General features: G+C 42.1%; 1 protein-coding gene across 2 annotated transcripts in view; it reads left to right on the forward strand.

Moving 5' to 3' along the window:
• The window catches only part of LMTK2 (lemur tyrosine kinase 2), a 102765-nt gene that overhangs the window by 16410 nt on the left and 58889 nt on the right, over positions 1-27466 (forward strand). For both annotated transcript variants that reach the window (XM_003815695.5, XM_008968678.4), the window contains exons 2-3: positions 14083-14210; positions 18101-18245. In XM_003815695.5, the coding sequence (XP_003815743.3) occupies positions 14083-14210; positions 18101-18245 (273 nt within the window). The remainder of the gene's footprint in view (positions 1-14082; positions 14211-18100; positions 18246-27466) is intronic.

The raw sequence follows: 27466 nt of genomic DNA on the forward strand, positions 1-27466 counted from the left end.
TATATATTCACACACATACGTGCATTCACCCTTCTTCTCAACACAGTCACTTAAACTTTTCCATTAAATCATCATTCATTATTTACATTTTTATGGCTACAGACATTGTTTACAACTGACCCTATAGTGTTTGTGATGATTACAGTTCTTTTACTTTTGTTAGTTTTTTATGAACACATCATTAATCCGTCCCAGGTGCCTCGTCAGCAGCTTAAATCTCCTCTCCGTGTGTTTGGCTGTTGTGTCCTGGAACCCTTGTGTCCTATGCCAGTCTTGCAGTGGTGTCTCCGTGGCCGCTGTCCAGCCTCTTGAGAGGTCTGAAGCTTTTAAGACTTCCTATGTGTCTAGATCTGAACAGTTGTAAAGCTGTGCCTTGGTATGAGTCTCGTTTCATCCATTTCATTCATCAACATGGATGCACAATGGGCCCTTTGAACCTTGAAAGTTGTGTGCTTTAGTTCTGGCCAATTTTCATATATATATACACATACACACACAGACATACACATGTATGTGTATATATGCACACACTTTTTGGGAAGAATTCTCTTCTCTTCCTTCTCTTTGTTCTTTCCATCTAAAGCTTCTATCAGCAGATTGTTGGATGTTTTGGAATGAGCTTCTACTTTACTTCTGTTGATCTTTTTGTCTGTGTTCTACTGCTATGTGCAAGTATTTTTTTCAATTTCATTTGATTTCCAGGAGGCCTCCTCTCCCCACTTTTTAAATAGCCTCTTTCTTCTCATGAGTATACTGTCTCTTGTTATTTCTGAGAATATAGTTGTTGTTTTTTATTATTTTTTAGCCTCTGCATTGTCTGTTTCCCTCAGGTTCCTTTATATCTGTTTGGGTTGGGCACTGTCTTTTACCTAAGAGGTTTTTCAAATGTCAGGTGATACTTGAAAGTCTGTTCCTCTTTCAGAGCAGGGAGTTAATAAATGGATTGGAGGTGTGCTCCATGTCCCCTTTTCCCTCCAGCTTCACCTCGCATCTGCCAGCAAGTCCTGGCTCCGCCTGCTTTCATCCCCTGCTCTGTCATGGAGTGGGAAGAGCTTGCACTCTGAGCCTCACCATGTACTGTCTGACCTTGGAGAAGTTACTTTGCCTCTTCAGTGCTCCGTTTCTTCATTTTAAAATGGGGCTCATCAGGCACAGTGTCTCATGACTGTTTCCCAGCACTTTGGGAGGCCAAGGTGGGGAGAATCATTTGAGGCCAGGAGTTCAAGACAAACCCGGGCAACATAGTGAGACTCCATCTCTGCAATAAATTTTAAAAAATTAGCCAAGGGTGGTGGCCCATGCCTGTCATCTCAGCACTTTGGGAGGCCAAGGTGGGAGGATCACTTGAGGCCAAGAGACAGAGACCAGCCTGGGCAATGTAGTAAGACCCTGTCTCTACAAAAAATTAAAAAATTATCTGGGCATGGTGGTGCACACCTGTAGTCCCAGCTACTCGGGAGGCTGAGGTGGGAGGATTGCTTGAGCCCAGGAGTTCAAAGCTGCAGTGAGCTATGATTATACCACTGATTCCAGCCTAGGTGACAGAGCAAGACTGTGTCTCTAAAAAAATAATAATAATAACATAAAATGGGGCTAATGATACTACCTACCTCAAAGAGTTGTTATGGAATTGGAAGAGTTTAGAATACTGCCTGGAACATTGTAAGCAACATGTAAATATTGACTATTTTTATAACCCTCCTGGGATCAAATCACTGTCATTTCTTGCATGATTTAGTTGTAATATCAGAAATGTGTTCCCTGGTCATTCCATAAAAAATAACAGTCTCCCCAGTCCAGGCTAGGCGCATGGCTCACGCCTGTAATCCCAGCACTTTGGGAGGCCGAGGCGGGCGGATCACGAGGTCAGGAGATCGAGACCATCCTGGCTAACATGGTGAAACCCCGTCTCTACTAAATATACAAAAAATTAGCCGGGTGTGGTGGCGGGCGCCTGTAGTCCCAGCTACTCAGGAGGCTGAGGCAGGAGAATGGCATGAACCTGGGAGGCAGAACTTGCAGTGAGCCAAGATCACGCCACTGCACTCCAGCCTGGGTGACAGAGCGAGACTCCGTCTCAAAAAAAAAAAAAAAAATCTCCCCAGTCCTTTGTTTTATTTTTCCATATTGCTTCTTGCCATCTGACGTATCATATATTTACTTAGTTGCTTATTGTCTGCCCTGTGTGCAGGGACTTTGTTTTTTTCACTTCTTTATTCTCAGAACCTATAGCAGCACCTGTCTTATAAGATGCTTAGTAAATGTTTGTTGAATGAATGAATGTGTTGGTGGGTCTTTCTGCCTGGTGAGCTTCACAGTAGGGTGACTGCGCAGCCATTTCAGTAGGTGACACCCCTGTCCCATAACCCTCTTAACTATTTGGGGGTATTTTATCTTGGGCTGGATACCTGAGTATCTGGAAGCACCTAATTAGATATTGAATTGTCTTTGGGCTTATTTTTCTGTATGACATAAAGACAACAGTTGAAGCGTTATCAAATAGGAAACCCTAAATTATCTTGCCTTTGTGTGCTGTAGAACCTTGTCAAGGTCACTGTTGTAACCAGTTTCTGACTTAGTTTCGAAGATGGTACTTAAAAATCAAAACTTCATTGTAGAGGATTTTGAACATATGCAGAAGTAGAGAGAAGAGCATAATGAATTCTCTCTCCCCATACCCGGGCCCAGCCATCTCTCACCGCCAGGCCTGCTTCAATATTCAATAGTAGCACCAGGTACTTCCTCTCTGAAGAGAGAACTTGGAAGGACACATTGCCTAAGATTGCATTTCAGTTATATTTGCAAGAACTTAAGTTAGGCTTTAAGAAGCCAGCAGGGCTCTGAGAACATAGACTCCATCGAGGGATTGTAGGAGATTTGAAAGAAAAAGTAGACGTGTTTTTCTAGGTTATTTAGGGTCTGCCCTACATGGGAAGTAAGGAGCAGACATTTAGGCCACTTCTCCCATCTTTCAGCTGTATTGTGCAGAAGTTGGATTGGCGAAGTGTTGTGAATCTAGTACTGCCATTGACTCGCCTGCACATCTCTGCAGACGTACATGGGAAGTTGTGTGACAAAACAGAATATCCTTCCCCTAGACGTTGGTGGTCCACTGCAGGGATGGTTGTGGGGTTGAGCCCTGGGAATCTGGCTCTGAGTCTCTCCTTCTGGGACTAGATGCTTCCCGTTCCTGCATCGGCTTCCGGAGTGTGGAACCACCATTCAAAGCTGTTAAAGACATGGAAGTGCCGTGGATGACGCCATAGCTCAGCTCTGCCAGCAACTTAACCAAGGTTCCAGTTCCGGAATATCCAGCCTTTCATTTCTTGGGGTGTGGGGGCCCAGTCATCTGGCAGAAGTCATTCAAGCCCGACATTCTTTTGGCCACACCGTGCTGCCTTAGATGAGCTTTTCTGTAGTAGTCTCCATCCTAGTTAGTGTTTTAAAATGGGAATGAAATGGCACTTTGATAACAAATTTTAGTGGAATAGTCTGAGAGAAACCAGCAGCTTCGTATAAAATGATCTCATTCACAGGTATTTAATTAGCACTCAAATTATATAACCTTTCTGCAAGTGTGAGGGAGCAGTTGGGCTGGCTGACCTTGAAAATCACTTTTGAACAGAGGAACTCTTCCCTGTCTGTGATTAGCACACAGAGCGATCTGTTTCTCTAGGCTGTTGAGATTCTGGCTTAGGGTCTTTGTGGTATCTCTGATTCATGAACGGGATCATCAGTGCACTCTTCACTGTTGTGTGTGACTGAGTATATTTACTGCCACGCTTCATTTCCCTTTTCCTTTCCTATATTAGAATACCTGAGGGAGATTCTAGGTTATTTAATGTTCTTATAAATAGATATATTGTTATATTATGGCAAAGAAAACACTTTGTGACTTAAAATTCTGTGTACAGGAAACCTTGATGATAGATGGGTTTGTAAGTTTGAGGCGTTAAATAAAAATGTGTGATCTGCAATAATTGTTCGAATTTTTTTCCCCAAGTAGTGTGATGATGATTCATTTTATTAAGTCTCTGGGCTGCAATGCTACTTGTCAGGGTGTTAGAAGAGGAAGACAGGCTTAGTGGTCCTAACGTGCTAAGAGAAAAAGGCCCAAACGATGTGTTTTAGAGATGGGCTTTATGTTGGGCCCATTTGGAAGGTTGCTGGCCCTTAGCTTCCCTCAGTTCTATGAGTTTTCTTTGTCTAATCCTTTGTCTAAGTAGCCACCATTGTTAATTTTCAAGTAGGCACAGAATTCTCCTATGCAAATTCCCTGAGGCAAGAGGGTCTGGGCAACACAGAAAACAGGCGAGATATGTAAGGACCTGGCCCTTGCTTTACACTTGCTTTTCCAGTTAGAAGGCAGGATGCCCTCATGCCCGTGCCTGTGCTGTCAAGGATGGACCCCTGCCAGTGGGATTGGCTTTCTTCAATTAATGCATGGACCAAGTATATGTTAAAATAACTAAAGGAGTGGAATTGGAGTGTTCCTAACACAAAGAAATGATCGATGCCTGAGGTGACGGACACCCCAAATACCCTGATGTGGTTATTACACTTTGTATGCCTGTATCAGAGCGTCACACATACGCCATAAATATATACACCTATTTGTACACTTAAAAATAAAAAATTAAGGCTGGGCATGGTGGCTCATGCCTGTAATCCCAGCACTTTGGGAGGCCAAGGTGGGTGGATCACCTAAGGTCAGGAGTTTGAGATTAGCCTGGCCAAGATGGCGAAACCCCGTCTCTACTAACAAATACAAAAATTAGCTGGGCGCGGTAGCAGGTGCCTATAATACCAGCTACTTGGGAGGCTGAGGCAGGAGAATCGCTTGAACCCGGGAGGTGGAGGTTGCAGTGAGCCAAGATCGCGCCACTGTGCTCCAGCCTGGGAGACAGAGCAAGACTCCATCTCTAAATAAATAAATAAGTAAATAAATAATTAAAAAGGTGAAAAGATTAGTAAATTGACACAGTGCTAGGGGCTGAGTTTTACCCCTCCATGTACCTCAAACTATAACTGTATTTGGAGATAGGGCTTTTAAACAGGTGAGTCCTGAGGGCGGGCCGTAGTCCATTCTCACTGTTGTCCTTGTAAAATGGGGAACTTTAGACACACACAGAGACACCAGGGATGCACACAGAAGAAAGCCCCTTTGAGAATGCAGGGAGAAGGCTGCTGTCCACAGGCCAAGGAGAGAGGCCTCAGGAGAAACCAGCCCTGCCGACACCTAGTCCTCTAGGACTGTGAGAAAGTCAAGTTCTGCTGTGGAAACCCCCAGCCTGTAGTATTTTGTTTTAGCAGCCCTAGCAAACTGATACGCGCAGTGTTCAGACTAAAACAAATTTAAATCACATCTTAGATGGCACCAATTAAGATTCCTGTTTTGTTCCTAAACACACGTTGGCATAGAGGTCCGAGGGCTGTGGCTCTGCCCGTGTGTGGGGCTTTCTTCTGAGTCCTGTGCTCCAGGGGCTCCCTGGGGAAGAGGCTGCCTTTGGATTCTCGCTTTGCCTGCACTGAGTAGAATGCACTGATGGCCTCCAGTGAGATGAGGCTGTGCGAGAACATGGTGCATGTGGGTAAACACCTGTTTTTGAGGGAGAACATAAATTGGAGGAAATCACTTTTTGAGATAATGTATTTCTTAATAAAACACCTTAGTTAGGCAGCTGAAGCAAAATGGGTACATGTTTGTGGGAGTTCTTGGGGCCCTGGGGAGTAAGCATCTCACCACTCCAATACAGTGTAGGTCAACAGTGGGAAAATGTCCCGAGTAAGAGTGTAAAATTATTGAAGGATGCTTCTCTTATAATCTTATTTGTTTGACCCTGAAAACGTAAGTTTATTATTATTATTTTTGAGACAGTCTCACTCTGTCACCCAGGCTGTCACCCAGGCTGTAGTGCAGTGGCACGATCGCAGACCACTGCAGCCTTAACATCCTGGGCTCAAGCCATCCTCCCACCTCAGCCTCTCGAGTAGCTGGGACTACAGGCTCATGCCACCACGCCCGGCTAAGTTTTTGTATTTTTTTGTAGAGACCCAGGCTGGTTTTGAACTCCTGAGCTCAAGCACTGGGATTACAGGCATGAGCCGCCGTACCTGGCCCATAAGTTTATTCAGTTTTGTTTTGTTTTGTTTTGTTTTGTGATAGGGTCTCACTTTGTTGTCCAGGCTGGAGTGCAGTGGTGTGATCGTAGCTTACTTCAGCCTTGACCTCCTGTGCTCAGGTGAGCCTCCCAAGTAGCTGGGACTACAGGTGTGTGTCACCGTACCTGGCTGATTTTTCACACTTTTTGTAGAGATGATGTCTCACTATGTTGCCCATGCTGGTCTTGAACTCCTGGGCTCAAGTGATCCTCCTACCTCAGCCTCCCAAAGCACTGGGATTACAGGCGTGAGCCACTGTGCCTAGCTCGTAAGTTTATTCTGTGATCCGGTAGGTTGGTTATGGTTTCTTTCTGTTGTTGTTGTTTTTCCTGTTTCGTTCCCTTGCTTGCTTATTTTCCCTCGCTTGCTCATGCCCCTTCATCACTCTCTAACTTTTTCCCCTTTTTCTTACCCCGACTTCTACCTGAATGCTAGGCGCTGGGCTAGGCTCTGGGGAGTCATTGGTGGATTATACAAGCCTGGCCCGTGACCCCATTCAGCTTGCAGCCTAGTGGGGAAGGCATATGGGCATTTGCAACATGGAGTGACAGATTCCATGGGGCGATGCACAGTAATTGGGGGTGCACAGGCAGGGACTCCAACCGCGGGCCTCAAGGATGGTTTCTGAGTTGAGCTCTGATGGGCAGGGATGAATGAATGGTGGGGGCAGGGGAGCGTGTCATGTTAGCGTCTCTGGGTGGTGGAAGATATGAGAATGAATTGGCAGAAGATCCATCTGGAAGGATGGAGAGAGGGTCATCATAGCTCATAGTAGAGAGCTGGCAGGGAGTGATGGAGTCGGGGCTGGGAGGTCAGAAGTAGCCAGGCAACGTTGGATGCTGAAGCCTTGTGAAGGAATTTTGCCATTAGGTTAAAGATGGCGAGAAGCTGGGGGTACAAAATTCAACAAATAGGGAAGGATATAGCACCTTTGTGCTATACCAACAAATAGGAAAGGATATAGCACACTCTGTCCCCCAGCCACTCTGTTTCTGTCCTTGCAGGTAGCTGCTGTTATATGTGCACCTACTGGTCTTTGGCTCTTCTTTGTTTTTCCTTGTTTTCATTTAAGCATCTGTCCTAGAGATGGGTTGGATGGTGTTCCCCCTAAATTCATACGTGGAAACCCTAACCCCAGTGCCTCAGAATGGGACCTTATTTGGAGAGAGGGTCTTTACGGGGATGATCAAGTGAAAATGCGGTCATGAGGGTGGGCCTAATCCAGTGTGACTGCTGTCCTTATATATAGGAAGAGGAAATTTGGACACAGACACACGTAGAGGGGAGATGATGGGAAGAGACTTAGGGAAAAGGCAGCCAGCTGCCAGAAGCAAGGAGAGGCCTAGAACAAACCCTGCCACCACAGCCCTCAGAAGGAGCCCATCCTGCTGCCACTTTGATCTTGGACTTGGAGCTTCCAAAACTAGAGAATAAATTTTGGTTATTTGAGTCACCCAGTTTGTGATACTTGATTATGACAGCCCTAGCACGTTAATGGCCATATCAAGAGTAGGCAAGAATATGGATTATAAATTATGATATCTGCTTTCTTCCATTTAAACTTTTAAATTCATTTAATAAATGAAAGCTTCAAGCATGCAAGACATAGATACTGTAATGAATTCCCACACAGCTTCCACCCAGCCTGAATTAGCTGCAGCCCATCTTTCTTCATGCTGCCCCCGTCCACTTTCTCCACGCCCTCGTGCTGTTTGGAAGCAAATTCCAGACATCATTAAGTAGGTCACTATCTCCAAAAGATAAGGACTACATTTAAAAACAACTACATGACCATTATCACTCCAAGGAGAAATGAATTACATTTTCTTAATATGGTCAGTTAGTGTTCAGATTTCCAATAGCCTGAAATGTCATAGTTTTTAAAATAGGTTGAATCATGATTCAAATAACATCCATATGTTGGAATTGGTGGGTAGGTCGTTTAAGTCTTTTAATGTTTGCCACTCTCCCTCTCTTCATCTCTTTCTTTTTTACATTTTCCTAGGCTTTTCTCCCCAGGTGTTTTTCACAGCTTGTGTTTTGCTGATTACATTCTTGTGGTGGTATTTCACATGTCTCGCTATTCATAATGTTTCCTATACATTGACATTTGGATCTAGGTGGTTGATTAGATTCAGGTTTGATATTGTTTTTGTTTGCTTGTTTTGGGCAGTACTGTTGCATAGGTGGTGATGTGTTTTTCTATCAGGAGATAATGTCTGTCTTTCTGTGTTATCAGCTATTGATATAAATTTCATGTGTCATAAAATGTTATTTTGGATTAAAAATACGATTTAAAAACGTGAATTCTTAATTATTCTTAGCTTTCAGGCCATACCAAAACAAAAACTGTGGGCAGGATTTCACCCAGTGGCCACAGTTTCCTGATCCCTGTTACCCGAAGAGAGCAGCTGCTTAGACCACAGGGGTACCAAAGTTCAATGTTACAAAACTGTGATACATTGTTTTCTAAGGTAGTTGTGACACCAGCAGTGAATAAGCAGCTCTACTTCCTGAACTGAGGTCTTTACATTAGCAGTTCACTTTAAAAGAAACCAGGGCTCTTTGGGGAAATGATTGATAGGAGGTTTGAAACAGAAACTATAAAAGATGAGCCTGGAACAACCCAGGGAACAAGAACTCCACCCAGGCCTGCCGGGACCCTGTGGGAGGGCTTGGGAGCAAACCGCTTTAGAGGCCCTGCTTGCCAAAGACAGGACAATGGGAGTGTCAATCAGAACAACCACAACGGATGGAAGCCTGTGGGTGCTTTAAATCCATTAGCTCATAATGATACCACAGAACAGTGACAGCAGCTCTCTGAACTGGTCACTGCCAGAGGATGCTAGTGAACCAACTTTTTTTTTTTTTTTGAGACGGAGTCTCACTCTGTCGCCCAGGCTGGAGTGCAGTGGCGCAATTTTGGCTCACTGCAACCTCTGCCTCCTGGGTTCAAGCAATTCCCCTGCCTCAGCCTCCCGAGTAGCTGGGACTACAGGCGCGCGGCACCACGCCTGGCTAATTTTTTGTATTTTAGTAGAGACGGGATTTCACCATGTTGGTCAGGATGGTCTCAATCTCCTGACCTTGCGGTCCCCCCACCTTGGCCTCCCAAAGTGCTGAGATTACAGGCGTGAGCCACCGCACCCAACCACCAACTCATTTTTTAAAAACTGGCAAAGAAAGAGAAAGATTTAAGTATCTAGTCTGCCTTTTCCTTATGACTTGAACCACTGGGTAACCAAATAGTAAATGTGAGGAAATTTCTCTTTATAAAAGCATATCCACTAGTGACTGAACAAGGAATGACAACATTAGGATATCCAGCATTTTGTAATCCCTAATGGATCTAAATATTGATCATCATTTCTTTTTATCTGTGGCCTTTAATTTTTTTTAATTGAATCCCAAAATGGCTTCACAGACAGCTCTTTAGTTAATTACATATGGGTCCAGTTTCATCTGAGGTTCTAGAGATCATGAATCAGATAATTGGGCTGGAGTTATAATGGTTGAATTAATAGGTGGTATTCCTGGCTTACCTTGAGTCATTACTGAGAAATTGCATTCTCCAAATTACCTGTCTCTAAAACAGATAATATGTACCTACCTCTTAGAGTTTCTCAAGTTTCCTGCTTATTGAATCAAGTTCTAGGTAGCTATTAAAATGCTTTGAAAACTATTAAATGAAAACTCACAGAATGTGCTGTAGACATGCCGGGTGTTTTTTAATCAGTGTCTTGGGGAAAGCATACGTAGTCCGCCAGACCTCAAGTGGTGCTTGCTCTCAATTTGTGATGGGAAAAGCTGCCTAAATGTATGGTGATGCCTGTTCTTGATGTTGTTTGGTAGATGACTGGCTCGACGTATGCCCTTCTCAGTGCTGTAGGCTGCATGTTAAAGCTGCCTTTCTTTATCGGGTTCTAACAGCTGCAGTCAGGAACTGTGTCAGGGACTGGTTTCTAGTTTGACCACGGCGGTATAGGGATTTTATTTGTGGTTCTTCAAGTCTAGAATTTACTTCCTCTCTGTGGTTTCTGCAAACCCATCTCACCTTCCAGCCTATGTTTGATTTCCTCATTTTATGGAAGTTTTTTTTTTTCATTGCTAAATAGAGTTTTTTTTATAGCACAGTGCTTTTGGATTCATCAAAAGAAAAATACTTTAAAGTTTTAAAAAGGGGTAACTAAAAATGTCTACTTGAAGCTACCTAGTCAATTTCTGAGGCAGTAGTTTTAATGGGACTGTTAGATACTGAGGTTGAGTAAGTGTGGTTCACACTGAGGAAATCTAAGGGAGAGTAGGTGCCCTGCAGACCCTAGCAGAAGTAAGTGTAGCAGAGAGCTAGGGCAAAGCGTGGCATAGTTCATTGGTCTTAACCTGGTTATACTCTTCATGCCTATCTAGTGACTCACAGAGGACACTTTCATGAATCATAATTAGGCTGGCATTCATACAGTCCTTATCCAGTTCTGTAATAAATAAGTAGTTTGTGATGATTAAAAAAACAAAACAAAAACTCTGGGTGCAAGAGAGGAAAAAGTAAGTCAAGATCAGCTATGTGGAGTTTGAAGAAGTATAAACTACCCTAATTAATGACAGACTTGGGTTCAAAGGACAGTGGGCTGTTTTTAAGTGTTAAAGGTTAACCACATAGAGGCAGAGCAGTGGGGTTTCAAGGAAAGCGAGGGAGCTTGCACCCAGCACACCTAAACTCAGTCTGGCCTGCCACTGTCCCACCTGGGTTCATGGGCATATCAGTTTCTTCATCTGTGACGTGGAGCTGGTCGTATTACCTCAGAGGTATTGTGACAGCCAAATGAAATAATACTGTATTTTATCAAATGTCAGATGAGGTTGATGATAAGTCACACCCTTATTTTTGTACCATTAAAAAGAAGAAATGCTGCCAGTTAAACTAACTTGAAGTGTGAGATGCACCTGAAATTCAGAGATGCAGTGGACAAACTATGTGTTATTTTTTCTTTTTATTCTCCCTTACAATCCAAATGCGTCTTTAAAAACAATCAATAAAAAACAGTGTACGTGAAAGCACTTTGCTTTCCTCAGGAGTCAAATTTAATTTTTATTATGTGAATCGGGAGTGACGCACAGTTCTTCAGAAATAATTCCAGCAGTCTGGCGCAGTGGCTCATGCCTGTAATCCCAGCGCTTTGGGAGGCTGAAGTGGGTGGCGCATTTGAGCACAGGAGTTCAAGACCAGCCTGGACAACATAGTGAGACTCCCATCTCTCAATAGAAAAAAAAAAAAGAAGAAGAAGAAATTCCAGTGGGGAAGCACAGGCTTCTTGTCTGGATGAGTGAACAGCTCACTGCAAGGAGGAAGAGAAGAAAATCATCCTTCTTGGTCTTCATAAGAATTGGCTCTCAGTGCCTCAAGCTCCTCACTTAGTTTAGGTTTTCCAAATGGACACAAGTGTGTCTGTGGTTAGGGAGTTCTTGTTCTCATTGAAAGTTGACTTCCTCCAGATTGGTTTCAAGAGGAAGCACCGAGTTACCTCCTGTGTTAAATGTATAGGCTTTCCTCTGTTTTAGACTTTGTTGATTTAGAACTCGGAGATTCTCGACACCCCTTGGTTAACTGTATTATTCTTAAGCACAGACTGAGCCCGCATGTGACAATGGTGTTTCAGCATTGCTTTCACAAAGGGACCTTTTGTTATTGAAAAAGAACTTAGTTCTGTTTGCAGTTCATTTTAGACTTCCCTGATCTTCACTGAAGCTTATTTTAGATTCAAGAATGTGTTTTGCTCACCTAGGAGTTTGGGTTAGTTTTTCCTCCCTTCAAGTACCCTAGCTTCATTTAAGAAAAAAATAACCTCATTAATTTATCTCTCTGCCTTCCTTTTGGTGCATTTGAACACTTAATTAGCCATAGATGAGGATTTATTTTTATTTTTTATTTTTATTTTTTGAGACAGGGTCTTGCTCTGTCACCCAGACCAGAGTGCAGTGATGTGCTCACAGCTCACTGCAGCCTCCTCCTCCTGGGCTGAAGCCATCCTCCCACTCAGGCTCCTGAGTGGCTGGGACTTCAGGCACGTGTCACCACGCCCAGCTAACTTTTATTTTTATTGCTATTTTTTGTAGATATGGAGTCTCACTTTGTTGCCCAGGCTGGTCTCAAACTCCTGGGCTCAAGCGATCCTCCCACCTTGGCCTCCCAAAGTGCTGGGATTACAGGCATGCTCACTGTGCCTGCCATAGATGAGGATTTTAAGGAAAAGTTTATTTCTCAGTAAAACTCCAGTAGCTGAGACTTTAATAGTTTGCTCTAACAAAGAAAAGGTTCACAACTATCCTAGTTGAATAATATGTTTTCCGGATAATGAAGAACTTGCTAAAAATAAGATGTAAAAATCTTTATGCTCTAGATAGGGATGGGAAAAGGCCAGGCGGTAAAATATTTTAGGCATTGTGGCTCACAGACAGTATCCTTGGCATATTCTTTTTTTTTTTTAAACAGCCCCTTAAAGATGTAGAAATCATTCTTTGCTGGAGAGTCAGGGGAGGCCCCCCACGCAACAGCAGGCCTCAGGCTGTAGTCTGCAGGCCGCCTCCCTCCCTGCTTATCATGACCAGAGCTCCTTGGAGCAATGGCTGGTTCTCAAGCAGAGTGGGGAAAATATGAGGAGCCTGGAGCTTCCTGTCGTGCCCGGAAGTAAGGAAGAGTTGGAGAAAAAGGGAAGGATGGGGCATGCCAAAAAGATCCAGTAGTCACCTTGATAGAGCTCCCAGTGACAAGGCTGGAACCATTGGAGCCACAAAATAAGTGATGATGACTTTGGATTACAGCCCGGAGAATAAATATCCGTGAGTCCATAAGTATATACATGACTGAATAAAATAAATAAGGGGAGGAGAGGGGACCAGTCTTCCTTACAGAATTCCAAATAACAAATGTAGAAGAAATGAGGGAAATAGAAAATCACCTTCCAAACATCACAGTAGTAATTGCTGTAGGCAAGATGCGCTGACAGATGCAGAAAACTGGTGTGCAAGACCTGAAGGAGAAACAGGCAGTTGCATAGCCTCAAAGTTTCTTCCCCTGATATTACTAATTACTGGAGGGTTTTTAACCTGTGTCTGCAGATTCTACTACTCCTCCCTCCAGGAAGTACAGCTTATGTCCCTTCCCTGTGGGCCAGCATTGCTTTCGAGGAATAGAGTATGAGAAGGGAAAGGTAGGCCTGCAGTGGTTTGGTGACGCCTGGTGGGAGCCACCTGGCCCATGGGATCAAAGGTCACCTCACCAGGCATAGGTCATGCGCCCTGCTGTGCAAGCAGGACAGTTCGCCCCACTGGAATTCTCTAACTCCTTCCCAGGTAGCCACAACCTTGGTCTAATCCTGAGAAGACATTGGGTGGCCCAGGTTGAGAGACATTCCACAAAATAACTGACCAGCACTCTTCAAAAGTGTCAAGAGTTATGAAATGCGAGGAAAGACAAGAAGCTGTCAGAGACTGGAGGAGCTGAGGGGCATGTGGTGATTAAATGCAATGTTGGTAGTTTGGATTGAGTCTGAAAAGAAAAAAGGACTAAAGTGGAGAAAACAGTAAAATCCGAATAAAGCCTGAAGTTCACTTCATAGCCTTGTTACCAGTGTTACTGTCCTAGTTTTGATCAGCATACTGTGGTAATGTACGATGTTAGCATTAGTGGAAGCTGGGTGAAGGCTGTATATGAACTCTCTGTATTGTCTCTGTAACTCCTCTGTAAATCTAAATTATTTCAAAGAAACAGCAGCTTCTTATCCTGGATGGATCATCAGCTTTTTCTCGAGCATTATTTTATTAACCCTTACACCCATTTGTATGTAGAGGAAAATATATTGATTCACTAATTAAAGTTGATTTTGGAATGTACATGTTTTTAATATTATTTATCTCTCTTTCCAGGGGAGGCGCCACCTGCTGCAGAAGTTTCCTCATCTTTTGTGATCCTGTGTGTGTGCAGTTTAATAATATTAATAGTGTTAATTGCAAACTGTGTATCCTGCTGTAAGGACCCAGAAATAGACTTTAAGGTGAGCACAGAGGGTAGGAACATTTAAAATGGTCTTCCAATATGTTTTTCAATAGAATAACTGGATAGCATAGTCCTTTGGGAACAGGATCAGCAGATTTTTTTTCTTCCCCTAATGGCCAAATAGTAAATATTTTCTACCTTAGTGAATAGTAAATATTGTGGGCCATACAGTCTCTAAAACAGCAACTCAACTCTGCCAGGATAGACACTGTTACCAAATAGTCATGGCTTTGTGCCAATAAAACTTTATTTACACAAATAGGAGGTTTGGATTTGGTGCATCAGCTGTAGTTTGCTCCGCCTCTGTCATTGACAATAACCACTTGCCTGTGGTGAGTTGAGGTTCTTGCTGAGTGAGGAGTGAAGCGTGGTGATTGAATTCACTGTTGTCCGTAAGGGCTATGAGGAAGAGCAAGATGATTGTTCCCCTCCACCCCCAAACTTCTGTAGACTGGTGAATTTGTGGTCACTGAGATTACTGAGGCAGAGGGATCCCCCAGTGTGTTTTGTGAAAGAGGAAGATCATTGAAACCTCGAGTTCCCTAACAGGGAGGAGGAGGCTGCAGATTGTAAAGTCCTGGCCAGGGAGGGTAATAGAGAAGATCTGGTTGTAGCAGCAGACGGTGGAATGGACCAGTGAACCAGCCAGGAAGGCCTCTAGAACTTACTGCATGCCTGCTGGAGTGCATTCGGCCTATGTAAATACTTGTTATAAAGGAATACATGGGGGGAAGAAGGAAGGAATGTGGCGTGCAGAGAAAATGGTCCTTAATGTCGCTCCCTGTTGACCGCGCAGGGCTGGCCCAGGAGCCTGGAGGTCCAGTGGTTCAAATTGAGGGAAAAAAAAGGTCGTCTTCTGGCTAAAGCCTTGTTTTCCCTGGACATGGGGCCCTGGTCTTTAGAACCTCATGGCTGTTTTTGTGTGCTGTCTTTACCCCGAGCCTTCTAGTAGCGCTGAGGAGACACACAGATGTGCTGTTTTCTTGGGTCAGCACTGGCCGTATACATACAGAGGGCTGAGAACACAGGAGGGCGGTTGGAAAACACTAATGGAGATCGGTTCCTTTAGAATATTTTGCCCCAGACCTGTAGAGTTTTACTCACAACATCAGTCCCTAGGCCTTAGAACCCCTACACACACTGCTATGGCGCCTGCTGACGGCACTAGTAGTAGGGGCACAGTTGTCGGTGGACAGTTTGTGTCCCTTGCTTGTTAGTCTTGCTGTGGGACTTTACACAGAAACCTGGCCATTTCAGGACAAAGATAAAGCCTGATCAGTGTTGCTGATACTGAAATCCAGTCTCCATCTCACATTTCATGATGCCTCATTCTTGCCTTAGATCATGCAAAGCTTTTTGAATCTCAGGATTGAATGCGGGAGTTCATTTGAGAGCCAGGAATCTGTGTTGTTACCAAGCTTCCCCCGGAGATGCTGGCGCAGGGGCCGCAGTGTCTTAGAGGACTGTCCAGCTCTAGAGTCTGTGTGACTGTGTAAAGAGTATTTCCATCTGTGATTTATTGGCTTTCTCTAGATTTAAAGCTGTGCAGTTTTAGAGCTGATGGTCCGTGGAAGTCATTTTACAGACCAGGAAGCTACAGTCTGGTAACACAAGTCTGGTGACTTGCCGACATTCATCCAGATAGCCAGCGGCAAAACTTTAAAAGTGACCCAGGCTTATCTAATTTTTCTTCTTTTCTTTTTTCAGACAGGGTCTCTCTCTGTCACCCAGGCTGGATCACACTTCACTGCAGCCTCAACCTCCCAGGCTCAAGCAATCCTCCCACCTTAGCCTCCCGAGTAGCTAAGGTTACTGCAGGCACACACCATCATTCCCTGCTAAGTTTTGTATTTTTTGTAGAGACAGGGTTTCACCATGTTGCCCAGGCTGATCTTGAACTACTGGGCTCAAGTGATCCTCCCGCCTCTGCCTCCCGAAGTACGAGGATTACAGGCGTGAGCCACCGGGCCTGGCCATTTTTCTTATTTTTATACTACATTACCTGGTCTGAATCTTTAGAATCATCTGTTGGTATATCTAGTGGTACATCATGCTGCTGCCAAATTTTGAATGGCATTATTTTAAGGTAGGAGTGATGGACAAAATCATTTTACAGAGAGAGCCCTATTTAGGAATGTCCAAAAGGAAAATTGAAGGATTTCCTCTGTTCAAAAATCGCCTCCCAGATTGAAGTTACGGTACCTCATTTTTCTTGCTCCCAACTCCATCAATACAAATAGCAATAATGTCCTTTAATGCACTGGAGAACATACATGAGAATAATGTCTTCTCACACGCATATGGAAACACAAGTGTTAGAGAAATCTACCATTGTAACTTTTAGTTTCTTTCTTGTATTGGATGGGGGCTAGGAGAGGTGGTAGAGAAAATGAAAATAAAAGTTCATAGACCATTCAGTGGAGAACAGTCTTGTTCACTGATCTGTTCCCAGCTTCTGTTATGGTGCCTGGAGGGGTAATACATGTTAATTATCTGAACAAATGATTTGATGAATGACTTGATAATTGGCTGTGTCTATGGTAAATTAACATGGATATCAAGGTATACCAGTTCCCCAGAATGGTGACGGAAGAATTGCGATAGCTTCCCACCGAACGTCATGTAAAAGGTTTCCACAACTTTATTTATTTATTTATTTATTTATCTATTTATTTATTTATTTATTTATCTTGAGACGGTCTCGCTCTATCACCCAGCCTTGACCTCCCAGGCTCAAGCAGTTCTCCCTCAGCCTCCTGAGTAGCCAGGACTACTCCAGTAGTCCTGCGCCACCATGCCTGACTAATTTTTTTAAATTATTATTTGTAGAAACAGGGTCTTGCCATGTTGCCCAGGCTGGCCTAGAGCTCTCGGGCTCAAGTGATCCACCTGCCTCAGCTTCCCAAAGTGCTGGGATTACAGGCATGAGCCACGTTGCCTGCCTACATCCTCAATTGTAAAGTTGTCATCTTTAGAAAGCCAGACGTGTTTATATGTTAATTACACTTATGCGTCGCTTGGTTTTTTTAGTGACCTTTGTGGTTCAGATCCTGGTGATTTTTTTTAGCTAATTTAGTAATGTTTCCATTGTTACTCTTTTCAGAGAAATAGAACTCACTTAAAAATATCTTTTCTGAGTCTTTCAACATTTATTTTGATAGAAATCACATTTCAATTAGAAATGCATATACAACTTTAAAATAAAATGATTTATTTTGATTCAGTATGCAAAGAATCATGTCACAAAAGTAATAATATTAAAAGAATTGCTTGGCCAGGCGCTGTGGCTAACATCTGTAATCCTAACACTTTTGGAGCCTAAGACAGGAGGATTGCTTGAGATCAGCCTGGGCAACATAGGGAGACTCTGCCTCTACAAAAAAAAAAAAATTCAAAAAATTACCTGGGCGTGGTGATGCGTGCCTGCGGTCCCAGCTACTCGGGAGGCTGAGGTAGGAGGCTCACTTGGTTCCTGGAGGTCCAGGCTGCAGTGAGCCATCATCATGCCACTGTGCTCCAGTCACTGTGCTCCAGCCAGGCAACAGAGCAAAACCTTGTCTCAAAAAAAAAAAAAAAAAAGAATTGCTTAAACTGTAGTCATTTGAGAGTAAATTTTTAAGCCTAGAAAACTATTTTTGTGTAAATTCCATTGCATTTAACTTCAAACTAACAGTTTAAAAACTTACATGAAATATGTATAATTTATTTTCCTGTCTTATGTATTCTGCTGTTTGGAGTCAGAGAACAAAATTACATATGCTTTTTACTTAACATTAAGTACAAACTGGAAAAAAATAATTGTGGCAGCAAGTTCCAAATCATTGTGCAAGTATGTTCCTATTTAAGTGTTAGCCAATGGTTTTTAATGCTTGCTCTCTTTCATTTTAGGAATTTGAAGATAATTTTGATGATGAGATAGATTTCACACCACCAGCAGAAGATACTCCCTCTGTTCAGTCCCCAGCAGAGGTCTTCACACTTTCAGTACCAAATATTTCACTCCCAGCTCCCTCGCAATTCCAGCCTTCTGTAGGTAAGACCATACAGCCTAATGCCACGTTTTCATGAATTGTTTCTGAGATCTGAGAATGGGAGCCTAGCCATCTTAAATATTGGACCGCCCATCTCTTCCTTCTGCTCCCAGTGAAGCTGAATTCTAGTGGTCAGGCCCATTGTATTCCTGCAATAGCTTTGTCTTCTGCTTTCTGGACCCTGGGTCTGGTATGAGAATAAAACGAATCTCCTCGATTCATTGACATTGAACACCTGGACAGAACTCCCAGGCTCTGTTCTGGAGGTGGTTTCTCTGCTAGTTCTGGCCACGGCTGACCTTGCTGAGTAGGACACTGCTGGCTTCCACTGGGATGCCCTGCATTTGGGTAGGAGAGGAAAGTTTGGATATGTTAATCAGATTGACTTTTCTAAGCTTCTTCAGACAGAGGTTTGGTTCTGTGTTAATTGATGTCTTGTGAAAAAATAGAATGTGACTATAGTTTTTTTTTTTAGAGTTTGAAATTTAAGCCCTTTTTAGAGTTAGAACTTTTTGTGGTCTTAAGAAATTCTTATTCTGTGATTAAAATAATACCTTTTAAAAAATATTTTAAGCTTTTGCTTTGACAAAAGAAGTAGGTTCAAGAAGTAGGGTTTTCTGAGATTGCCGCAAGAAGGCTGTGTAAGTCTGTAGATGCTAGGACTACCTTTTCTGGTGTGACACACGCTGTGGGCTCTGCCTAGGGCAGAATAAACCCCCGAACTGATGCCACTGCAGGCAGGCATGACTATAAGAAAAAGCCAGATGGAACGTGACATAGTTGGTGCATTTCATTTAAATATTTGTAAAGTAAGAATATATTTAAATTTATAGATTTTGCAGCATTAAAAAAAACAACCTGGAGTGTTTAATTGCTGTAAATAACAATACCCCTACTCCAACCAAAATAATGAAGTTTAAAAGGAGGTCTAATATATTCTTGGGATAACTTAAGTATACTTACTCTAAATGGAAATATTTTATTGTTGCTTGTTTGATAATTTGCTTTCCTTTATACTTAAGAAAAACCTGGAGAGACTTCTCAGAGCTTTTACAGGCCCATAGTCGATCCCCAGTGGATTCATTTCAAGTAGCTGAATTCCAAATTAGATCAGCCTAAGTGGAAACGAGAATTTTTGACACATGGACCCAGACCGTAGGAAGAGCAGGGGTTCAGCTGACCTTGGAGACAGCTAGAACCAGGGCCTGGAACATCATCAGCATTTTAATTCATTTCTGATTTTCTCTTCTCTTCGCATATCTGCTGAATCTCTCAGGCAGCTTCTCTGCTCAGTAGGGAGGTTGGCTGCCAGCAGCTCCACACCCATTCCCTTGTAGTTTTATAACCATAGAGGAAAGGAGCTTCTTTCTGTCTCTCCTTGGACCAGAAAGAAAACCCTTTGGAGGGACATTCTGGTTGTCTTCACCTAAGTCACAGGATGCAGAGCCATCACTGGTCAGGAAGGTGGGGACAGACAGACAGCTTCTCTTCAGGATCTACTGGGGATGGGTGGGAGCACAGTCAGATGCAGGCAGAAGAGAAATTATGGTGACCTGGGCAGCCATTGTAATTTTGTTTATATACACACCCCTTTCTGTTTTACTGAAGCCCCGTACCCTAATATCCCTCTCCATAGGAAGAAATTATTTTAAATTTCTCTGAGTAGAATACACTCAGAATATTTTTATCATCTTGGGATACGAGAGGCCTTTCCAAGCATGCATCAAATCCAGAATCCATATAGGAACATACTGCCAAATCTGATTTACAAGAATGAAATATTCTGTATAGAAAAAGACACCACACACAAATTGACAGAGTCGCAAAAAATATTTGTGAACTACAAACAGTATTAAAAACGGTTACATATCAAGAGTACAAACAAATGCAGGATAAAAAGTAACACGCTACTAGAATAAATAAGCTGAGGACATGAAAGGAGAATCTCAAATGGCCAATAAACATAGTAACCTCGTTATTAATTAAAGAAATGCTGACTTAAGCTGAGAGCAGATAGGTAAAGATGAAAAGAAATGACACCAGGTAGTGATTGGCGAGCATGTGGAGGGCAGCAGGCAGTCTCATCCACTAGGATTAGTGCAGCCATAAATTGCGGAAGATGTTCTTTCTGGAGGGGTAGTCGGGCAACATGTATCAAAATATGAGACATGTTGACTCTTGATCGAGCAGTTCCACTTTTAGTAATTTATCTTTAGGAACTAATTGGGCAAGTGTGCAAATATGCATGTACAAAGGACTTTATTGCAGCGTTGTTTGGCAGGGTAAGATGGAAACAGATTAAATGTCTGTCAATATGCAATTTGCTAAATTATAGTCAATCAATACAGTGGCGATTTATGTGTTCCTATAAAAGGATCAAGGTGAACTGTATTTGACTACAAAAGATATTTGTGATATAGTACATGAAAAAGATATACCACATACAAGCAATTCTACAAGTTCTACCATTTTTTTCTTTTTTTCTATTTTTAAAATGTATTTTATTTTTTGCATAGATAATATATTCACTTGGTTCAAAAACCATAACATTACAAAAAATATATATATTTAGGCTGGGAGCGGTGGTTCATGCCTGTAATCCCAGCACTTCGGGAGGCCGAGGCAGGTGGATCATGACGTCAGGAGATTGAGACCATCCTGGCTAATATGGTGAAACTCCGTCTCTACTAAAAATACAAAAAAAAATTAGCTGGGCATGGTGACGGGCGCCTGTATTCCCAGCTAGTCGGGAGGCTGAGACAGGAGAATGGCATGAACCCGGGAGGCGGAGCTTGCAGTGAGCCAATATCTCACCATTGCACTCCAGCCTAGGGGACAAAGCGAGACTCTGTCTCAAAAAAAAAAAAAAGAAAGAAAAAAAATATATATATTGAAAAGTCTCCCTGTGGTATTTAAATGTGACCTATTTTCCACCGCTGGCTTCCCTAAGTAACAGCTGCACTGTTGGTTCTGGTTTTTCATACACCTTTCTCGAATTTGTTGATGCAGGTATCTCACCTCACTCCCATTCACATTTACTTTTAATTTTTTAATTTTTTGTTTTTTAAAAGACTTTTTATAGAGAAGTTTGAGGTTCACGGGAAAATTTAGAGGAAGGTAGGTACAGACACATCTATTATGTCCCCACCCATACACATGCATAGTCCTCCTTTTTTTTTTTTTTTTACTCAAAGGTGTCATGGTAAATTCATTATTCTGCATCTTGCTTTTTTTTCACTTACCAACATACCTTGCAGATCTTTCCATATCATTAAAGGGTATGTATTCTTGCTTCTAGGTTCGTACTATGTAGATTGTATAGTTTAGCACAGTTTATTTGAACAGCCCCCTGTTGATGGATATTTGGCTTGTTTCTAATGCGAAAACAAATAAAGCTTGTATCTGTGTTGTTTTGCAGGTGGTTGTTGTACTGGTATCCGTAGAATATATTTCTTAAAGTGGGTCAAAGAGTACATGTGTTTATAATTTTGGTGGGTCTTGCCAGCTTACCCTCTGCAGGAGTTGACCAATTTATCTTCCTGCCAGTTGGGTATCTAATGGTAAATGCCATTGCTTTTGAAGCTAAATTGGTATCAATTCAAACTAGATTGTTATAAATTTAGGATGCTAACTGTAATCCCCATGGTAACCACTAAAAAATTTACAGAAAGGGAAATGAAGAGGGAATCAAAATGGTACACTAAAAAAAAAAAAAAAAAAAAATCAATCACACATACAAAAAAGGATTTTTGATGCACAGGATTCCTAATTTTAATATAGTAAATTTTACAGTTTTTTTTTAGAGTATGAAATTTAAGCCCTTTTTAGAGTTAGAACTTTTTGTGGTCTTAAGAAATTCTTTCTTATTCTGTGATTAAAATAATACCTTTTAAAAAAATATTTTAAGCTTTTGCTTTGACATTTAGATCTAAAACCCATCTTGAGTTGATTTTTGAGGATGGTGTTAGGAGGAAATCCAACTTCAGCTTTCCTTATAGATTGCTGTGGTTTTTCAGCTTCATTCATGCACTGATCTTTCCTTTTCTCTCTGCCTCCATATGTGTATAGGTCTATTTTAGGCTTTCTATTCTCTGTCATTAATTTGTGTATTTCTTGTCCCACTACCATTCTCTTAATCATAATCATGTCATAATAACATGAATTACAAATATTTCTCAAATTCTGTATGTTCTCTTTCACTCTCTTAATAGTGTCCTTTGACGCATAAAACTTTTCCGTTTTAATTTTGATGAAGTCCAGTTTATCTGTTTTTTACTTTTGTTGCTTGTGCTTTTGGTGTCATATTTAAGAAACTATTGCCAAATCCCTGGTCAGGAAGATTTATCTCTATGTTGTCTTCTGTAAGTTTTATAGTTTTAGCTCTTGCTCCTTGATCTATTTTGAGTTAATTGTTTTATATGGTGTGAGGTAAGGATCCACCTTAATTCTTGTATACGTGGATATCCAGTTGTCTCACTTAACAGTGTTTGAGAGACTGTTGTTTTCCTATTGGATTGTCTTGGAACCCTTTTTGAAAATCAGTTTACTATATTTTTTGGGGTTATTTCTGGACTCTCGGCTGTATGTCCATCTTGATACAGACTCTTGATCTGTATGTCTGTCCCTGTGCCAGTACCACACCATTTTGATTGCTGTAGCTTTGGTTTTATAGTAAGTTTTGAAATCAAGATATATGAGTCTTCTTTGTTTTAATTTTTCAAAATCCTTTTGCCTATTTGGGATTTCTTACAATTCCAACTGAATGTAAGTATCAGCCTTCCTATTTCTGTAAAACAGGCCACTGGGATTCTGATAGTTTTTTTATTTTATTTTATTATTATTATTTTTTAGTCTAGTCAAGTGAACCAGTGGGAGTGGAGAAGGAACAAAATAATCTGTAATGGTTGTAATCAAGGAATTTTTTTTTTGATGTACCATTTTGATTCCCTTCTCATTCCCTTTGGATTATATTTTTAGATGTTTTCTTAGTGATTATAATGATTACAATTAACATCCCAAATTGATAACAGTTTTGAGTTGATACCAGCTTAGCTTCAACAGCACACAAACTCTGCTCCTGTACAGCTCAGTCCCATCCCTTTATGTTGTTGTCACAAATTACATCTTTATACATTTTGTGCCTATTAACACAGAGTTATAATTTTTTTAATGCATTCGTATTTTAAATTGTGTAGGAAATAAAAAGAGGCGTTAGACACCAATAATACAGTAATAACGGCTTTCGTATTTACCTACATAGTTACCTTTACTGGAGATCTTTATTTCTTCAGATGGCTTTGAGTTACTGTTTAGTGTCCTTTTATTTCAGCCTGGAGGACTCCCATTAGCTTTTGTTGTAGGGCAGGTATACTGGCAGCAAACTCCCTAAACATTTGTTTATCTCAGAATGTCTTAATTTCTACTTCATTTTTAAAAGATAGTTTGGCCAGATATAGAATTCACAGGTATTTGCTTTCAGCACTTTCTCTGTGTCATCCCACTGCCTTCTAGCCTCCACGGATTCTTTTGAGTAATTGGTTGTTAATCTTATTGAGGATCCCTTGTATGTGATGAATTGCTTTTCTCTTGCTGCATTTGGGATTCTGTGTCTTCGGTTTTCTACAGTTTGTGTCTCAGTATGGATCTCTTTGAGTTTATGTTACTTTTTTTTTTTTTAAGTCTCACTTTGTCACCCAGGCTAGATTGCAGTGCTGCAATCATGGTTCACTGCAGCCTCGACTTCCTGGGCTCCAGTGATCCTCCCACCTCAACCTCCCAAGTAGCTGGGACTACAGGTGCATGCTACCACTCCTGACTAATTTATTTTTAATTTCTTATAGAGGCAGCATCTCACTGTGTTGCCTAATTAACTGGTCTCAAACTTCTGGGCTCAAGCAGTCCTCCCACCTCAGCCTCCCAAAGTGTTGGGATTACAGGCATGAGCCACTGTGCCTGGGCAAGTTTATCTTACTTGGAGTTTTTTGAGTGTGTAGATTCATGCCCTCTGTTTCCTTTTCTTTCTCACCTCCTTCTGGGACTCCAATTGATAATATGTCTCTTGGTTTATTTGACAGTGTGGCTCACACCTGTAATTCCAGCACTTTGAGAGGCCAAGGTCAGGAGTTCGAGACCAGCCTGGCCAACTAGGGAAACCCCATCTCTACAAAAAAATACAAAAATTAGCCAGGTGTGGTAGCTTGTGCCTGTAGTCCCAGCTACTCAGGAGGCTGAGGTAGGAGAATCAGTTGAACCCAAGAGGCAGAGGTTGCAGTGCGGGATCGCACTGTTGCACTCCAGCCTGAGTGATACAGTGAGACCCTGTCTCAAAGAAAAAAAATTAGGCCAGGTGTGATGGCTTATGCCTGTAATGTCAGCACTTTGAGAGGCTGAGGTGGGTGGATCACCTGAGGTCAGGAGTTCAAGACCAGCCTGCCCAACATGGAGAAACCCTGTCTCCACCAAAAATACAAAAAAAGTTAGCCGGGCATGGTGGCGCTTGCCTGTGGTCCCAGCTACTCGGGAGGCTGAGGCAGGAGAATCACTTGAGCCTGGCAGGCAGAGGTTGCAGTGAGCCAAGATTGCGCCACTGCACTCCAGCCTGGGTGACAGAGCGAGACTCCGTCTCAAAAAAAGAAAAAACTTAATTTAAAAAAATAAAGTCTTGGGCCGGGCGCGGTGGCTCATGCCTGTAATCCCAGCATTTTGGGAGGCCAAGGCGGGCGGATCACAAGGTCAGGAGATCGAGACCATCCTGGCTAACACGGTGAAACCTCGTCTCTACTAAAAATACAAAAAATTAGCCAGGCGTGGTGGTGGCGCTTGTAGTCCCAGCTGCTTGGGAGGCTGAGGCAGGAGAATGGTGTGAACCCGGGAGATGGAGCTTACAGTGATCTGAGATGGTGCCAGTGCACTCCAGCCTGGGTGACAGAGAGAGACTATGTCTCAAAAAATAATAAATAAAACAAAATAAAAAATAAAGTCTTGTCTAATAATTAGTCCAATGTCTGTTTTCTCAGTGACAGTTTCCGTTTGTTCATTTTTACCTGTGAATGGGCCAATTTTTGTTTCTTTGCATGTTTCATAATTTCTTTGTTGGAAACTGGACGTTTTGAATAATGTGATGTGCAAAAGAGAAGTAGAAGAAAGAAAACAAAAAATATTGTCTAGGTCTTTGCAGATTGACTCTGCTGGGGCACTCCTTCAACACCTAGCCAGGCCGTTTATAACCCTGACTTAGCCTTCACTTCCTTCTTGTGTTGGGCCTGAAGACCAGCTCCAGCTGAAAGCCTGTTTTCTTCCTCAGCCTTTCTGAGTACGCATCCTGCCCTGAGCATACACGTGGCTATCTAGGTTCCCGTCTACATGGGAGCTTTCCAAAGCCCCCTTTCTCCTCCAAAATCTCACTCCCCAGCTTTTCTGCCAAAACTTTCAGCATGTGTACTGTTGGCCTCAACTGTTGTTTTTGCCCTAGGTGGCAGTAGCTTGTTCTCATTTGCCTTTTTTGTTTTCGAGGAATATGTGACCACTCCATCCTGATAGAATTGTGAGTTACGTGAAACAAAGAGAAGCCACTTGTGGCAGTTCCTCAGTTAGGTCAAGACAAACATAGTTCCTTGGGAATAAGGTCCACTGTGCTCCCCGTGGACCCTGGTACCCACCTGGGAACACAGGTCATCTTTAAGACTGCAGCTGCACTGGGGAGGGAGATTGGAGAAGCTGGGTAAGTTAAAGCTACAAAGATATTCTACCCTGTCTCAGTGGACTTTCTCCTGGCTCGCTTTGGTTGCTGTAAACCTTTGACCATCTTCTAGAGTTTTTATAAGGTTGACACTGGCAGTTTAAAAAAAGTCTTTTAGTGTTTCTTGGAAGAGACAGCTGCCAGAGGAGACGTCTCTGCTCCACCATTTCCACTGCTGTCACCGTTTCCACTGCTGTCACCGTTTCCACTGCTGTCAGTTAATTCGATAGAGGTGCAGTTAAATGGTGCCGGAACAACTGGATATTCATTGGCAAACAAATGAACTTTGATCCATACCTTGCACCATATGTAAAAACTAACTCAGAATGCATCATAAACCTAAATTTAGAACCTAAAATTATAAAACTTGTAGAATAAACTCTTTATAATCTTTAGTTAAACAAAGATTTATTAGATAGGACACTAAAAGCATCATTCACAAAAGGAAATATTTATAAATTGGACCTTTTCAAAATTAAAAGCTTTTTGGAAATTAAAATTAAAATTTAAAGTGTTTTGGAGAACAGTGTTAAGAGAATGAAAAGTCTAGCCATGGACTGGGAGAAAACATTTGCAGATTACATATTTGTTAAAGGACTTGGTTTCAGAAGATAGAAAGAACTTTCAAAACTCAATAATAAGAAACAGCCCAATAAAAATGAGGCAAAGATTTGCATAGATATGTCACCTCAGAAGATATACAGATGGCAGGTAGGCAAGTGAAAAGGGACTTGATATCATTAGGCATTAAGAAAATAAAAATGCACTTTGGGAGGCCGAGGTGGGCGGATCACAAGGTTAGGAGTTTGAGACCAGCCTGGTCAATATGGTGAAACCCTGTCTCTACTAAAAATACAAAAAGTAGTCGGGCGTGGTAGCAGGTGCCTGTAGTCCCAGCTACTGGAGAGGCTGAGGCGGGAGAATCACTTGAACCCGGGAGGCGTAGGTTGCAGTGAGCTGAGATCGCGCCACTGCACTCCAGCCTGGGTGACAGAGCGAGACTCTGTCTCAAAAAAAAAAAAAAAAAAGGAAAAATGAAAACTAAAGTAAGATTGCATACCCTTTAGAATGGCTAAGATGAATAAGACTGACTACACCAAGTGATGGCAAAGAGACGGAGCAACTGGAACCCTCGTGTGCTACTCATGTTTTAGGAAGCAGTTGGCAGCTTCTTGAAAAGTTAGAGACACCTCCCATATGATCTCCTTCATATTTATTCAAGAGAGATGAAAGCACTTGTCCCTAGAAAGATTTGCATGCATGTATTTATAGCATCTTGATTTGTGATAGCCTCAACCTGTAAATGACATGAATGTCTGTCCACTTGTGAATAAGCAAGCAAGCTGTGGTATATTCATTCAGTGGAAAACTCTTCTGTGACAAAAGTAAGAATAAACTCTAGATACACTCCAGATCTTGATTGAATTTTAAAATAATTTATGTAAGCCATACCATCGAAAAAAGAGTACATACCATATGATTCTG

The sequence above is a fragment of the Pan paniscus genome, chromosome 6 (assembly GCF_029289425.2).
Source record: "Pan paniscus chromosome 6, NHGRI_mPanPan1-v2.0_pri, whole genome shotgun sequence".
NCBI classification, from domain to species: domain Eukaryota; kingdom Metazoa; phylum Chordata; class Mammalia; order Primates; family Hominidae; genus Pan; species Pan paniscus.